Genomic DNA, 16547 nt, shown 5'->3' with positions numbered 1-16547 from the left:
GTTTTGGTTGTTGTTTAACAAAATTTTCACGGAATGAGCAAAATGATTGATAGTAGACAAACTCATAACTACTTTTATTGATTTCAAATGTTAGAGATCAAAATGAGAAGTTATGTCAATCTCAAAGACTATTTTAACTTTAAAAAAATCTTATTATTCTTAATTTTGTATCCAGTTTAATAACTTTTCTAATTTAGTTATTCATAAGTTAAATTTTGACATGTATGATTTTAAAATTTGTCGAGCATCTTCATTGTAATTTATTTATGTCGTTAAAAAAAAGTAAGAGAGAGAGAGAGGTCTCTGGTTTTGGTTACTTTAGGCTTTAAGCCACCTTTATTTTGCTTAAGGGGGTTTGCTTTTGAATACGTGAAGTTGCGTTCTAGAGATTTGACCGTATTTAGATTTCCTTTCTACGCACCCTCCTTACTGGAAAAAATAATGGAAAATGAATCAAAGCATATGTGATCAACAGTTAGCTGACGTAATTGCCCTCGATCGATCGACTCCATTACCTGAAAGTCGTTTAACTTGACCAGACTAATATTTGTTGTTTTTTGACTCAAGGAAAGAGAGAGAGAGAAAGAGGTTCTGGTAGGAAAGCATAAGTATTTAATTTCCAACTCCATCAAATGTGGGAGATAGTGATACCTATCATATATATATATATATATATATATATATATATATGTATGTATGTATATGTCTGTACATACACTTTATGTATGAACCTAGTTATGAAGTAGTTGAACGTCAGAAATGGGTTAAGGTGGAAAAACCAAATCAAATCTCTCTCTCTCTCTCTCTCTCTCTCTCTAGCAATATGATGACATCTGCAGACGAAACAAGTATATAGTGTTTGACACGGTTTCGTTAGCCTTCATGTATTCTCCATCTCTCTCTTATTTAATTACCAATTTAATCAGGAGGCTCTGGAGCAGCAGCCTTTTCTTCTGCGAGTTTGAAAATTAAGAAAAAGATTATTCAGTTGAGGGTCGTGACTTTGGTTTTGTCCTTTAACGCTCTGACGGAGAGAAGGACGCCAAGACATGCAAGCATTTGAAGAGTCTCAGTTTCTAGATAACTACACGTTCATAAATTCATCAAATAATATCTGATGTTGTTGAAAGAAAGACAGATGGCTGATCGATCACTTCGAAGAGAGAGAGAGAGAGAGATTTGAAGTTATTTAGTCATTTGGTTGAGTTATTTAAGGCAATTAGTGAGCAATTTGCCAAGACGAAGCCTTTGCAAAGAAGAAGCCATTGAAGAAGAATTGGAAGCAACTGATCTGTATTCATTCAACGTTGAGAAACCTGCACTTTTTCATCTCTAAATTTCAGGTAACTTCGTGGAATTAAATTAAAACGAGTTTTCCTTTATTTCTAACGCACGTTAATGGTTTTGTTTTCGTAAATTAATCCACACCGACCTCTTTTCCGGGAAATATTGTTAACTTTTTTTTCTTCCCTAAATTTCCTGCCGTTCATTGAACTTCAACATATCTTTCTTTTTTTTACAAACAATTCATTGAACATCGTTTTATTTTTTATTTTTTTACGAACGATAGCATTAATCAGTTAAATAGTTAGTTATTAAATGAGAGAGATTGATGGCAATTGAACCCGCACCAGAGTATATATAGAGACATTATTGTTTTCTACTTCTGCGGTAAAACACCATCTCTTTCCTTCGTTACAAAGTAATTTGTTAACTAATACGCACTTTACCTATTTCCTATATTCTTGATCAAATTTTTTTTTGTTTGCTACCCATTCCTAGTGGGCCGTGCGCCCCTACGAGGCATTCTTGATCAAAATTTTGCTGTCTAAATTAATTAAGGGAAGTGTTATTGGTACTTTAAAAATTTCATTATAGACTTCTCACAAGTGTATTTTTCTTTCTAAATATAGAGAATTTGTGGTGTAGAATGAGAAATTTGAAGTGCTAATAACAATTCCATTAATTAATATTGTTCTTTATTTTGTGAAGAAGAAATTGCATATACATTCTAAGTACGTAAACGTGTATATACATGCATCAGCATATTGTAGTGGTTAAACAAATCCAACACAAAATTAATAAAAAATCTGATAAAAACTAATTTGAATGGATACATAATTAGTCTATTTTGTAGAAGACGGAAATGTAATTAGTATTAAATTCATGCAAATCCCAAAATACATGCTTCTTTTGAGAATATAGTTTCCTTTTGCAACTCTTTTTGCTCAAATATAAAGTGTGATGCTATCCACGCATTCTATTTTTTCATCTTTTACACATCTTTTTTAATTTCTAATCGTCAGATCTATTGAATTGAATAAGATCAACAAAAATAATCTGAGGGTGGTGAAAGGTAAAACGGGTATGTGGATGACGCCACCTAATATAAATTAACCACAACTAATCCAATACTAAAGCATGAAATTCATTCAAATTGTCGTTCTTTTCTCTCTCCCTCTCCCTCTCTCTGCAAAAGAATTGTGATCATCTTGCTAATCAGAGCATCGATCTATTACTTACTTGGGCAGGTTAAGGTTACAGATGGCTTCCACATATAGCACATCGTTAGTTGTTTCCATGACTGGTGATTTTATCCTTGAGGATGATCACAGAAATACAAGGACAGTCTACTGGGTCGACCAACTTTGCACCCCCACCACAAGTACCAGGTGAGTTGCATGGCATATGCCCGTAGTGAACTTTCCTGCATCTTGGTGCTGTACAATTTATGCGTCATTATTTCTTCCCCATTTGTCATGTAAGATAAAAGCACTTGAGTGTTGTATACACTGTTGCTGGTAACACGGCCTGCCATGGAAACACACTTCTTTTTTATTTATTTTTATCTTTTAGCTGGTTAATTAAGAGCTTTTGTCATTACACCCGAAATTCTATGTTCGAAAAAAAAATTCCAAAAGGTATTCCTATTATGATTCCAATCTTGGAAACACTTCTAAATGCTCTCCAATTCAAAGTTTCAAAAAAATTTAAATAAAGAAAAAGCAAATCAAACACAGTAAAAAATTTAAGTCATGAAAAAAAAAAAAGGAAAAAATCATAGATTCTTTTTATTTTTCTAAAACAATTATGTTAGTGAGTTAAATTATTAATATTAAGAGAGAGGAAGACCGGTGTGGATCGAACCTACACTAGAGTGTATAAGCATGATTATTTTCCATCACTGCAATATTGAGGATGAAAAATGTCGAGAAAATCACAGATTCTTAATATGGATAGAAGCATAGATAGATTAGTATTGCTTAAGTAGTGCATTAATTCCCAAACATGATTACTGAGGGAGTGGAACGGGATTCAATTCTAACTACCTAAATTCTCGATTCCAGGGAGCAATTTGCTTCAGGCAAACAATGATTCAGAGCCCTTGACACGGTCAGATGATACTGTAAGGGTGGATCCTTTAGATGATTTGAAAAAATATAGAGGAGGATACAACATTACCAACAAGCATTACTGGAGTGTAAGCCCTTCCTCTTCCTCCCTCTCTCTCACTCTCTTCGCCTGTGCTCACATACACATCCATTGCTTCGAATTCAAATTTGATCCAGAAGTAACTAACTTTGATGGTGTTTATGCAGTCAACGATATTTACTGGAATTCATGGATATGCACTTGGGATGCTGTGGCTTTTGTGTGGCATTTTATATGGGTGCTTCCTATTAGCAACCAAACTTTGTTGTAAAAATAGGAAGAGTGGAAAGCTAAAGAAAAGATTACTTTGTCATAAGCAGTGTTACCTCTGGCAATGGCACATTTTCCTCGCCATATTCTTCACCGTCTTTGCAATGTAAGTAGTCAGTCCAACTCTAGCACCGAATTTAAAACACATAAATCTAATTTTGCACACAAATTCTGTATTTTTCTAAATGGAAACAAGTTTCTCCAATGACTTCCAAATATATAATTTCATGATACTAGTTCCTTTATCATCCATGCGTGCAGAGTTGCATTCGGATTAGTTTTAGGGGGCAACGCGAGATTTCATTCACAAGCGAAATCAGTGGTGGACATTATCATAACTACTGCAAATGAAGCATCAGGTACCGTGTACAACACAACAGGAGCCATGAAAGAAATGAGCAACAACTTTGATTCAACTGGAAACACTGAGGTTTCGAGCTTCCTCACCTCCACATCCCAAAAGCTTGATACTGCAGCTGCAGATATAGAAAGGCAGGCTAAGAAGAACCGGCGTTTGATTGACAAGGGTCTCAAGATAGTGTAAGTCTTTCTACTTTCAGTTCCCTCCCAAGTCTCAAGTAACAATTGACTCCCTTCATTGGATGTTAATAATAATGTGATATATTTGCGCCTGCAGGTATATTGTAACAACAGTGCCTATTTCCTTGGGCCTGGTTGCAGTGATTGCTCTGTCAGGTGGGTATTTGAGTTGTTTGCAAGATTCATTTTATCATCTGCTTTACTAGTTCTTCGTAAATTTTTTGTTGTCAGACTGTGAATCAGGACCACACATTAGGTCGATTCCATGAAGGTCTGATCAAGGCAACATAAGCAATATAAGCCTTTAAGAATCGGATATGTCTAGTAGTCGCTATTAAAACTGCCGGAATTCCTGTATATCATTTCAACTGTAATTATTGCTGAAGCTGTAATTCTCCCTGTTGCAGTGTCTGGAGTTTTGAAGTTACGACGGCTAGTCCAACTGTAAGTGTAAAAAATTTACTAAATTGATTTGTACAGGTACTAAATTAGTTATGCAACAACTTAGAACGATATGAATCCTAACACAGTGTTTTTTCTCTGTCTACTGCAGGCTCATTGTACTATGCTGGTTGTTAACTACTCTTTTCTGGGTATTTTTTGGGCTGTATTTCTTCTTGGCAGAGTATGTGTAGCTCTTTTCCTTTCCTTAAGTGTTCTATACATGTATATTCTTAAAGAACATTTGATAGGACTCCGTAAATGAAAACACAAGAAACAATATACAACAAAAGGTTTAGGAATGTTAATTGAAAACCGTTTGTTCGATTTCAGGTTCTCAAACGATACATGCACAGCTCTCGAAAGTTTCCAACAAAATCCGAACAACAACAGCTTGAGCTCAATCCTCCCCTGCGATGAATTGGTCTCAGCAAAATCGCTTCTACATGATGTTGGTGCCGGTATCTATAGCCTTGTTAACGAGGTAAGAGTGATTAATGTTTTTCGGTTTAGCAGAGTGGTTACTGTCTTTTGGTTTAGCAATCTAAATTAATTTGTCGACTGCATTCAACATGAAAATGCTTGCAAATCTGAAATTTTAAACCTTTGGTAAATCTCCAGGTAAATGCAAACATATCATCTCTACAGGAAACATCATCTCAGAATATAGAATATGTCTGCAATCCCTTCTCAGAACCACCAGAATACAATTACCAACCACAAAAATGTCCAAATAATTCCGTTCCAATAGGAGACATCCCAGAGGTATGCTCAATACAAGTTTTATGAATTTGACCAAGGCTCTTATGCTTTGACATGTTGGGTACTTAACACTGTCTAACCCTCGATCATCTGTATTTAATTTCCGAAGGTCTTGAGAGTAGATACTTGTTCAGACACCAACAGTGGAACCTGCGAGAATGGAACAGTTATATCGGACAGCGCTTACAAACTGGTGGAACTCTACACAAGTTCAATACAAGGTATACTAAATTCATACCCAGGAATGGAAAGCCTAGTAGAATGTCAGACAGTGAAGGATGCATTTTCTGAAATCCTTGTCAAACACTGCAAACCGTTGAAGCGATACGCTAAGATGGTTTGGGCAGCAATGGCCTTTCTTGCAACACTAATGGTGTTGTTGGTTCTGTTATGGATAATACAAGCCAATCATGAACGAAACCATCATTCTGCAGATGGTTCTGTGTCTGCAACAGAAAATGTGGTGGAGTTGGGCACAGCTGCTGCCGTTAAGGACAACCCAAATCCTAGCTTAGCATAGAATATAGCAACCAATTCTCAGATATATGGAATGATAAGCGCAAGCGAGTTCCATCGGAGTTCTTATACATAGACTATAGAGATACAAAATTGTACATGTACATACGCTGATATAAATGGAAAAAAACAAGAGAGAATATTTGAATGAGGGAATACTGTTGAAAGTAAATCTTACGTTGATGGGAGGAGAGACTTGCATGAGATTATAAGTAAACTGGGTTACTCTGCATATTGCCAATTGGTCGTATGGTGGAACCTCAACTTTCTTCATGGTATCAAAGCAGGTTGTCTCACATGTGAAGTCCAACGACCACGTGCTCCACGTTACCCCATTTGTGTTGTCTATGTGTTAGGTCTGAAAATTGCCACACGTGAAGGGGCATGTTGAGAATGAATCTACATTGATGGGAAGAGGGACCTTGCATGAGCTTATAAGTAAATTGGGTAACTTTCTATATTGTCATTGATTTTATAGTGGAATCTCAACTTTATTCGAATGTAATTTGGTACACAAAACAGTGGTTCACAATTATTTCATTCATTAACCATCTAACACTCATTCGTCCAACAGCTATATGCATAAAACCACAGATGGACCCCAAACTTGTAGTTGAGCTTGTAATCTACGGCACTGGACTAGCGTGTAGTTGTTAACTTGCCTCCAAAGTTCGGAAACTTGTAATGCAAGAGACATTTACTTCATTCTAATCAACTTTATACGTTATTATTTTCTTTGTGTGTGAAAGTATTGCTTGTGGGGACTTGAAGTTATACTAGTTGAGAGTGCACTTAAAAGCTAAATCGGATTTTTAGATCGAGGTTCAAAATCATAGACTACTTTTGAAGTGAGTCCAATCATGTTTGTGGTAAAAAATAGAAAATATTTGAATTCCTTGGAACATCTCCAATCATTAGGTTGAAACCTAAAATTTTTAGCTCAGAAAATATAGGTTTTGATACAAAAACAGCTTTTTTGCTTCAACCTTTCTGACCTAAAATTTTAACCCCAGATTATTAAAGAATGAATTTAAGGTATTTTTTTAATTAACTTAAAAGAAATTATGTAGACTATCCTAAATTAATTTTATGAACATTTTAACCTAAAAATATTTAAATTCCGATAAATATTGAAAAATCACTAAATTGACACATGAAACTCATAAAACACTATAGAAGAATATGAAACATAGGATAGAGATGTATAGATTTTTGGGTGAATTTTGAGTTAAATAATTTTTTTAATTATTTTAGCCGTTGGATTTAAATTTGGACAGTTAGATTATTATTATTTTTTTTTACAGTTAGATTTGATTATATTCGATCTCAGTCGTTAGATTCAATACATATATAAATATATAACTAAAAAAAAAAAGTTTGAACGTGGACCGTTGAATCAACCAACGGCCCATTTAAAATTGACCGCCCGATCAGAAATAGACGTTAGGCTCATTATTGCATGAGACTAGTGGGCGACAAGCCCACGTGGGTGATGCCGGCAGACCTGCTAGGCTTGGGGCAGGTGCGTGTCCTTGCCTGGCGGGGTGTTTCAATTGTTATTTTTCACTTTCATATGTGCCTCTATCACTGAGTTTGCCCTAAATCTTGACCGGAATTTGGTTTTTTTTTTTTTCTTTTAGTTCCAACCCTTAACCCCATTCTAGCACAAGCATCGGTATGAAATGGGGGAATGTAAGGGAAAATTTGAGACTTACTCCAAGAGTTGAAGTTGGTCTTATAACTAATGCATCAGTTACATAATTTTGAATTTCAAATATTTAAGGGTAAAATATATTTTCACCTTTAGGTTTGTGTTCAATTGCAACCTCATACAATATTTTAAAAATATTTCAATATTATATATTACTTATTCTTTCATTTCAATATCATACATCCGTCACAACGACTGCTTCTGTTGGTTAGAAAGACTTTGTTTAGTTTATTTATTCATTCACGTTGATGACCTAATTAATGTCAAATTTTTAAAATGCATGTTCAGATCAATTTAAAATCACTCTTAGAACTGAGGTAGTTTTCCTAATGAACTCATAAATAAAAAGAAATAATTTTTACAATTATTTTAACTTCTCACACATAATATTATTATTATTTTTTTGACCGTCGAATATAATAAATCAAACGAAAACACGTAACGATAACCATAGTGTGCAAGAGGCTAAAAAGCCAAAATAGTAGTTTGGCGCCAACCACGTGTCTTTGATTTATTTGGCTGGTAAAAGGGGGAAGAAAAGGCGCTAGGAAGAAAACTGGGAGAAGAATCCGAAAGCTGAGCAAGAAAATGGCAGAACGGGTTAACCTGGCAGACACTCTCGAAGAGCTCCTCAACTTCACTCTCCAATCTTTCGTAAATGGAACCCTAGAATTCGATCTAGGGTTGCCCAAGGACTTCTGCTCTCAACTACTCCAACCCGAACCCGAACCCGAACCAAACGACGACCTCTTCCCCCCTTCCCTCTCCGATACTACAGGTATATCAATTCATCCTTTTCTATTTTATTTTGTTTCCGTTGCTTTCCAACAATTTCTAGCCAAAATTTTATGTGTTTATTTTCTCGAAGTTTTGAATTTTCAAATTTTTTCCTATCTACCTAACAGAGAACTTGCCCAATGTGTGTGTATTCATGCATATGTATGTGTATGACTAACAACTGTGTGTATATATGTATACACACACACATGTATGCTGATATCGAAGCCATGAAATCCGTCATAATCCTTAAAATTAGCTTTACTCACAGCAAGAATCGAAGAGAAGAAAATTCTAGGTTTTCTTAATGAAGCATAACACAAAGAAGAAATGAAGAACTGATTTCATTCAATTGATCTGAAGAACTGATTTCATTCAATTGATCTGAACTGAATTACAACTACGATAAACTTCGGCTATTTATACATTGACGGATGACTAATCATATTTAAGTTTTAACTAACTAATCTTGACAGATGTCCAAACTAATCAAAACTGTTGTAACTAGTCATAATGATGATTTGGCAACATGGTACTAGCAAATGTAAGCATTGAACAATAAACGTATATTTGCAATGCATGATGTCTAGGTTGACTTTTGATCTGAATTATATTCATGGGTCTATTTGATTGTATTGTGTTCAAATATGGCAATTGTTTGCAGATTGTTTTCAAGGGATTCCACCGTATCCTTTATACAAGTGTCTGGCATTGGCTTTGCACGAATCCATAATTTCTGGCACCTTTCTTGGCACACGTCACAATGTGGCCTCGGATGTTCAGGAAAGTTCCTTGAAAGAAGAAGAAAATGGATGGCAGAAGCTGATATCGGAGAAGGGATCTGAATTATTTAATGTAGAGTACAATTGGCCTTTTCGGTTTTGCTTGTTTTTCTTGATGTTTTCAGTTTTAAGAGCAGCTTGATTAATTAGTGAAGAAAAACTTGTTGCCTGTCACCAGATGTTAAAGGCTGTTGACTTTGAGCTTCATGTTCAGGAGCCTTTCTTTTCACAGCTTAAAGGTAATTATTTCTATAAAATTCACTGTTTGCAGGCACATGACAAGCTTTATAATTTTTATTTTAAATAGGATGATAAAACATCCTCTATGAATTGAAGCTTATTCTATCGACTTAATTGACATTGCCTGTAGATGGCCTCAAAACAATTGAAGGAAGGTGTGCTGTTGGTGATTACTGTAGGTACGACCATTCAAGTTTTATGCACTATACCGGTTTCTGTGCAGGCTTATTGGTATATTTTTATCTGTATTTTCAGTTTAAAGTACCATACAAGTTCTTGTTTCCAATTGAAGTTCATTCTCTAAAATCAATTGACTGGCATGGGTTTTGGTGTCTAATATGATAACCAAGAGTCTTATTTAATTAGTTACTTATACGCATTGCTATGTTCTTTTTCCATGAATTTTGTACATACATTTCACATTATTTGTTAATGGTGTGTGTAATTTGCATTAAGTAAAAGTGACGAAGAGTCATTAAAACTGGAGGCTCAATCTAAAATGAACTTTCGCACCCATCAACTTATTTGATGAAAGCCCCTAGACAAGATTTTGAATTGTGTAAAAACCATGTAACACCACAAAGACAATGCATATACAGGATAAACATAGGTATAAATTCGTGTCCTCCATCTCTTACAGGGATGTGTTTCAAATCAGACCACAGTGATGCGTTTCAAAGCAGCTCTTGCCACTATTTTGCTCCAGGAACTGAAACAAGAAAACATAGACAGGAGAATAATTGGTAGAGTGTAAGGCTCAAGATTTCAAGGATTGGGTGTTCCTTCCCTCTTAAGGTAGGTCTGGAGTGACAACAGTAGCTTGGGATACAAAAGTTGTCTCAGTTTCAAAATTAGCAATCAGGGAATTTTCATGAGATTTGGTTCGCGTGGGTACGGTGGTGTCATAGTGGTTTCATCTTTGGGATTGCAAATGCAACAGTCATGCACTCAATAACCAAAAATTGGACTCCTTGAAGATTCATGCTTACTGACCTATTAGCCTTGCTTCTAGTTTATAAAAAGTTCTAGCCGAAGTACTGCCGTTCAGATTTAGGGAGGTTCTTGATAACTCAATCTTGCCTTCCCAAAGTGCCCTTGGTGAGAGCTAGCCAAATAATACAGAGAGTGGTGGTAGCATATGAGATGGCAGAAGAGTATATCACTGAGAAAAGGGCTTTTAGAAGGCATATCATTATGTAGACTGGTTTTCTCAGATCTAGCTTTGGAAGCCAAAGGATTTGGCCCTTGAACATATACAGAAATTTGAGTGAGCTCAAGACTGCAGTATTCCTTCTTGATCTCATTGGTTGAGAATATTTGGGCTTTCACCTTATAGAATTTATGGAACATCTTGAGTCTTCAAGCCTTAGGTTTTAACTTTTGCAGCTCCTTATTTGAGGATTACAACTTCCCACTTTCAGTCCATCCCTTGTAGATTTGGAAGGCTAAGTTTCAGTTTTTGCTTCAATTGTTACTCGTGGAAGAGTAAATACTTAGTGAGGTTCATCAACTGAAGAGGCCACATCTCACCTGTATGGGGATGCTGAGAGCATTGACCACCTCTTTGTTCATTGTTCAGTGACCTTTTGATTGCGTTATAATTGTTTTCAGGTTTCTAGGTGACACTCAACCGTTGAGTAGGGTGCGGCCTTTTCATGTAGATACTTGTTTCTAGAATTTTGTGCTTTTGAATGTGGATAATGTGCTAGCCATTTTCTGGGTAAGATGGAGGAAAGGAAAAGTTAGTTTTTGAGAGAAAAGTTGGGTCTCTGTAGGCTTTGGCCTCTTTGTCTTTCATGATTGTCTACTCTCTCTCTAGCTGTCCTGGCTGTTGTTTGGGTGTCTTCTGTTTCTATTTTAGGCATGGGTGGATGCTGTAGTGTCATATTCTTTGTTTTGGCTCTCTTGTTTATTGTATGACCAAGGTTGTGGATCTCGCACTGCTGTTCCGTCTGCATTGTACTTCATTAATACTATAATCATGTTTCCTCCCGAACGAAAAAGTTTCATGGGGGGTGTAATGGAGCGGTTTGGTGACTGATTTTGTTTTGGGGATTGTATATTTTATTTAATTTATTGTCCACTATAAGCTTTATGTTTTTTCTATTCACTTTGTGCATTTTTTTATATTAATTTGGTGTACAAAATATCTCATTCTTGCAGCATATTATGCTTTCATAGCTACTTGTGAACTGGCTTTGACGTTGCACGAGCTTATGTAGTTTATGGACCATGCTATTGTTGCTTTGTGTGATTAAGTGAAAAGAATTTATCTAGATTTCTCTTCATTTTGGGTTTTACTTCCATCTCATCAATGTTACAATGTGTATAGTTGTTATTCATCCACTAGGGTTTTGTATATCGAATGAATTTATCTTTCATGTTTTTAATTTTTATTTTCTATGGATGCAGAATTGTCTCAGGATCTTTGATTCTCTTCAATAAATGTCTACTAATTGAAGTTCAGGTGCCTATGCTTTTTGTTATTAGTTTCTCGTTTCGTATATTCACCTTGGCTCTGCTAGGATTTAATGGATTTGCAGGATGTTCGCAGTTATTCTTTGTTCTCTGATATGATGGAGGCTGAGGGTCTATCTAAAGTCCTTCCTGGAGTTGAAACCATTGAACAAGGTAGCTGCTTATATTTTGTTCCCTACTGTGCCAGTTTGTAGTTATTATTTATTAGCTTAGATGCTACCATGATAAAAAGGTTCAATGTACGTCCAAAACAGATAGCGCTTGTTGTGAGAGTATCTCAATTCTTGGTATTCACAAGAATTGGAACTTATTCAGAAAGCTATTTGTAAAATACTATGAAAATATAATCTTTTGAATGTAAAAGGGAGATTCTGTGCAAAATTTTTTGTGTGTCCTTGATTATGAGAAAACTGTCTAAAACAATCTGCCTAAGTGAAAAATAGCACTTCAATCACATGCTGTAATGATTTATCATGTACTATTAAGTTATTAAGTGTCAAATGACCATATTAAAAGTGGAGCTAGTTCGTGTGTTCTGTGTTCTAATGTTGCATAAGAAAGAACTGAATTTTTTGAGCAGAAGATGGGAGAAGGCAGCAATACAGGTTTGGTGCAAAGTTTAGCATATCCCTTGCACTTGCATTTACAATATGAGTTGCGAAACCAATTTATGTGTTGGAAGAAGAGTCAGAAGTTTATTGTTTCTGGATTTTGCTAACTGATACATAATATCTTAGAGACACTGATCAAAGGAAGGAGGGAGGGCTTACTGTGGATTTCGCAATAATTTGAAATCCTAGATTTAGCTGTTCGAATTCTGGAAGCCTTAATTCAATTACTAAAACCAGCCCCAAACAACAGGTTTTGGATTTGGACCTCCGAATCCAAATCCATTACCAGAACTCATTCAATACAAATAGGCCCTAAATGTCTTAATAATTTATTTATTTTTATCATCAACAAGTGATTTATGGCCTTGATTACAATTGTTCAAGACTAAAGGGCATGCTACTTACAGGTGTGCAAGTTTACAGAAAGTTTTACACTGAGGAGGATGAAATGTCAAATGGTGTCCTAGCAATTAGTGTTTCAAAATTGCCTCTCCAGCCTTGCAATTTATTAGCTGGCATGCTCTTTGTAAGTGTATTTCTTTCTGCATTCTTAGACATTCACCTCATCGTGTGGATAGGGTGCATTAGTTTAGTCTGATCACTTGTAAACCTTGTGCTCGATACCATCATATTGAGGAATTCTGTAATCAAGCTGCCTTGAGTTGATAAAAGTTCACTACGTCTTATGAAAGTTTTGATAGGTATATTGTTCTATTCAGGGATTGAATAAGGGAGGTCTTCAAGGCCTTCTTGGTCTGGCACATACCACAGGGACTATTCCAGAGGCTCTTCCCCCTCCAAGGTCTACTCTTCTGTCATCGTTTATGCTGCCATATAAATTGAACGTAAGACACTGATAATCCTTTCTTGGAAAAATGTGTTGTGCATTCCCTTTTACTTTGTATGGTAGGCATTTCGGAACCTACTTATGTAAACTTTTTTAACATCTAAAATGATCAAATCAGAAAAAGGAAAGCTTGATTATTGATTTTCATATAGGCATATGTATTTGCATCAATCTTCTGGTGTTTTTTGTTACATATATTTCAACAGACATTGGACTCTGTCAATTAACTGTTAATCAGGTTGTCATAACAAAGTCTGATTATGGATTGATTAAGGAATTAAATATACTAAAAATTTGAGGTTCTCTTTTCGGCATGTCTTTTATTCCTAGAGGCTTTGGAGATTGATTTTATGTATCTTTGTATGCTTAATGAACTTTGTTCTTTCTGGCTAAAGGTTGAACATAGCACATTGACTCATGGAGCTAGGGCCCTGGCAAAACATGCAGAGCGGAGTAGCAGTAAATATTGGGGTACTATAGATGGAAACGGTGAGCAACTTTTAGTGCCTTGATTTAAATCTAGACTCTGGAGATGTCATTACCATCTTGTTTTTTATGGATTGAGTTACACATATAATTATGATATTTACTTCTGAGTCTGACTGTTTATACATCTTTTAAGTGGCAGAGGGTGCACTATAATAGGTACTACATTTTACAAAATTCAAATCGCCAACTTTTATTGTATATGTACCGTTTTTTCTAAATTTGTATCTCGTCGAAACCCTAATCAATATTTATCAAACAAGACCCACAATGAATATAAATTATGGAGAAAAAAATTGAACTTTTTTATTTGTGGGCAAGGACGGATCCCTTTGAGGGCAGGCCTTGGGCTGCAGCCTAAGTGAGAACATTAGAAGGGAAAAAATTAGTAGTAGTTGTAATGATTTAGTCAAACTCAGCCCACCCGAGTAAGTGTAGAGAAGCTTTAATACTTCACGCGTTTCACTTAATTTAGGTTATGTGATTGAGGATTGTACTCGGTTGTTTTTGTTTGTCGAGCTTGTTTTGTGCAATTGTTTGAGTCTTCGAAGTATTCTCATTATATTGATTTTATAAGTAGTTTATGTTGTACATATTTGCATTGCATGTTTGTTTCTTGCTTTTGTTGTATGTTTGAGTCTTTGAGGTTTTCTCATTATATTAAGATTTTAACAGGTTATGTAACCTAGAGTTACTGCCCACCCAAGAAAAAAATCCTAGCTCTGTCCCTGCTCATGGGACAGATAAATTATCCTAATGCAATACAAGTCACTCTTTCACATGAAGATAGTGTTATTTGTTTCACGGGTAGAGTACTCTTATGCAATATGATTCTTTTTGATATTGTGTCAGCCTTACAAGTGTATTATTTCCATTCGTTTATATTTATCATAGATTGTGTTTGGTAGATAGTAGTCAACACATCTGTTATTATCTGTGTAATAGATAATAGTGAATATAACAACACATCTGTTATTATCTGTGTAATAGATAGTAGTAAATATAACGGCTAATACATCTGTTACAAACACTTTAAAAGTTGTAAGTAGTGATACGGCTTTGTGGATTAGTACAGAAGAATCATTCATATTTCTTAGATATTTACATAAAATTGTAGGCCTGAGGATAAGGGCAATATTGAATAACGCTATCATCTGTCATACCAGATCTGATGTCGACCTCCTTAAAAGCATTGAATGATCCGATAAGCTCCTAATATTTTGTCACTGTTTTTGGGTTGTGGTAATAAATTGCAAATGTTAATTCCACGGTTGAATATGACAAGCTTTGTGCCCCACTTGTCTTTTTTTCGTTTTCGTTGTGTCTGAAACCAAGTTTTATTCAAACATGTAAACTATTGTATTTTTTGTATTAAGATCAGGCTTTGTTACCTTTTTTTCTCCTTTTAGATTCCAATAAAAACAGCTTGCATTGGATGTGATCAGTCGTTTAATGACACATTGTTGCTGGTTAAATGTGCATATTGTTCAACCACATGGCGCCGTCTTTGAAATCAGGGTTGCTGAAGGATATGGTGCACGGTGGTCGAGTGATGGTAGTAAGGTATCTGCATCCATTTCTAACTGTGTTTTTATCTGTACTCTCAATCTAAGGTTTCACCATGGCCCTAGATTTTATGAGCTTAACAACAGTTGTATCGTTTACTTAAAACGCATTACATTAGCTTAAGCTTCTAGTTTTGAATTTTTGAGAAGCAATAAAATGATTGTGTTCCTCGTGGCATTTCAGTTTATTGGATTTCTAGAGCCATACATGGAGCACTCAAAGAGATGGATGCACTAAATAGGTTCCTCAGATGTTGCCTTTAGCATCCTTGATTCAGACAAGGCTTCGCGTTCTCAAGTACTATTCTCCGATCCCTGTCTTGATGAAAGTTTGAAACTTGTTCCTCTTTCTTTTCCACACTAAATTCGCGATGCACTTGGAAGTACATTCTAGCAATTGTTCATATGGATAGGACTATCGAGATCTCTCCAGCAACTGCGCCAGCCATAGGAATCATCCACATAATATCTCAGAATCACCATCACCTTTTCCGATTTCTTGCAACGATCAGATGCTGTTGTCGTCTTACAGCTCATTTGGATGTGCTTTTAAAATGATTGAAAGCGTTTTTGATGAAAATGTTTTTGGAACCAATCATTAGTAAGGAAAATCACTTAAAGTGTTTCATGAAAGAAGCACAGAACTCATGCTTCTTGCAGAAAGAACTTTAAGTGCTTTTGGAATCAAAAAACATTTTCTCTAAAAGCACTTTCAGTCATTTTAAAAGCACATCCAAACAAGTCCTTATTTTCCATGTATTTTTCTCTGGTGAATCCACTTTTATTACTTGCCTAGTTACCCTCTTCACTTGTTTCTGTAGTTTTCTACGTAAGCATGCTTCCACATTTTCATAGAATTATTAATTCGTCTATAGTATGCAACGCCGAAAAGAATGTTACGTGTGAAGAATATTTGTAATATTATTTATTTTATTTTTTTTGAGCAAGTGAAATCAATGAATCCTTTTGTCTAATACAATAATTTTGTACCTAACTAAGATTCATGTTCAAAATCCCTCCAACACTTACAGTGAGACGCATACAAAAAATGTGCCTATGACTTGTGAGATGGTGTTGGATAAAGAGAGA

The 16547-nt window shown here is 35.5% G+C and overlaps 2 protein-coding genes across 2 annotated transcripts; both read left to right on the top strand.

Moving 5' to 3' along the window:
• Nucleotides 1–817: 817 nt before the first annotated feature.
• LOC103933218 lies at nucleotides 818–6119 on the top strand. The gene is made up of 11 exons (XM_009342882.3): nucleotides 818–1343; nucleotides 2532–2672; nucleotides 3348–3481; nucleotides 3600–3808; nucleotides 3964–4242; nucleotides 4340–4398; nucleotides 4650–4686; nucleotides 4796–4867; nucleotides 5017–5167; nucleotides 5305–5448; nucleotides 5555–6119. The coding sequence occupies exons 2-11, from the start codon at nucleotides 2606–2608 to the stop codon at nucleotides 5963–5965; spliced, it is 1563 nt and encodes a 520-aa protein (XP_009341157.2). The 5' UTR covers nucleotides 818–1343; nucleotides 2532–2605; the 3' UTR covers nucleotides 5966–6119.
• A 2069-nt stretch (nucleotides 6120–8188) lies between these two features.
• LOC103933219 lies at nucleotides 8189–16432 on the top strand. Its single transcript, XM_009342883.3, is given in 12 exon segments — nucleotides 8189–8450; nucleotides 9114–9304; nucleotides 9410–9470; nucleotides 9602–9650; nucleotides 11884–11938; nucleotides 12015–12102; nucleotides 12968–13086; nucleotides 13280–13405; nucleotides 13803–13896; nucleotides 15303–15317; nucleotides 15320–15456; nucleotides 15643–16432. Coding segments are annotated over 12 exon segments (1179 nt in total). The 5' UTR covers nucleotides 8189–8260; the 3' UTR covers nucleotides 15697–16432.
• Nucleotides 16433–16547: the final 115 nt, after the last annotated feature.

Source organism: the organism of the source record quoted next, unplaced genomic scaffold, assembly GCF_019419815.1.
Source record: "Pyrus x bretschneideri cultivar Hongxiangsu unplaced genomic scaffold, Pyrus_bretschneideri_v1 Contig14, whole genome shotgun sequence".
NCBI lineage: Eukaryota > Viridiplantae > Streptophyta > Magnoliopsida > Rosales > Rosaceae > Pyrus > Pyrus x bretschneideri.
Note: the sequence above shows the minus strand (reverse complement) of the source record. Positions and strands in the feature narration are given on the sequence as shown.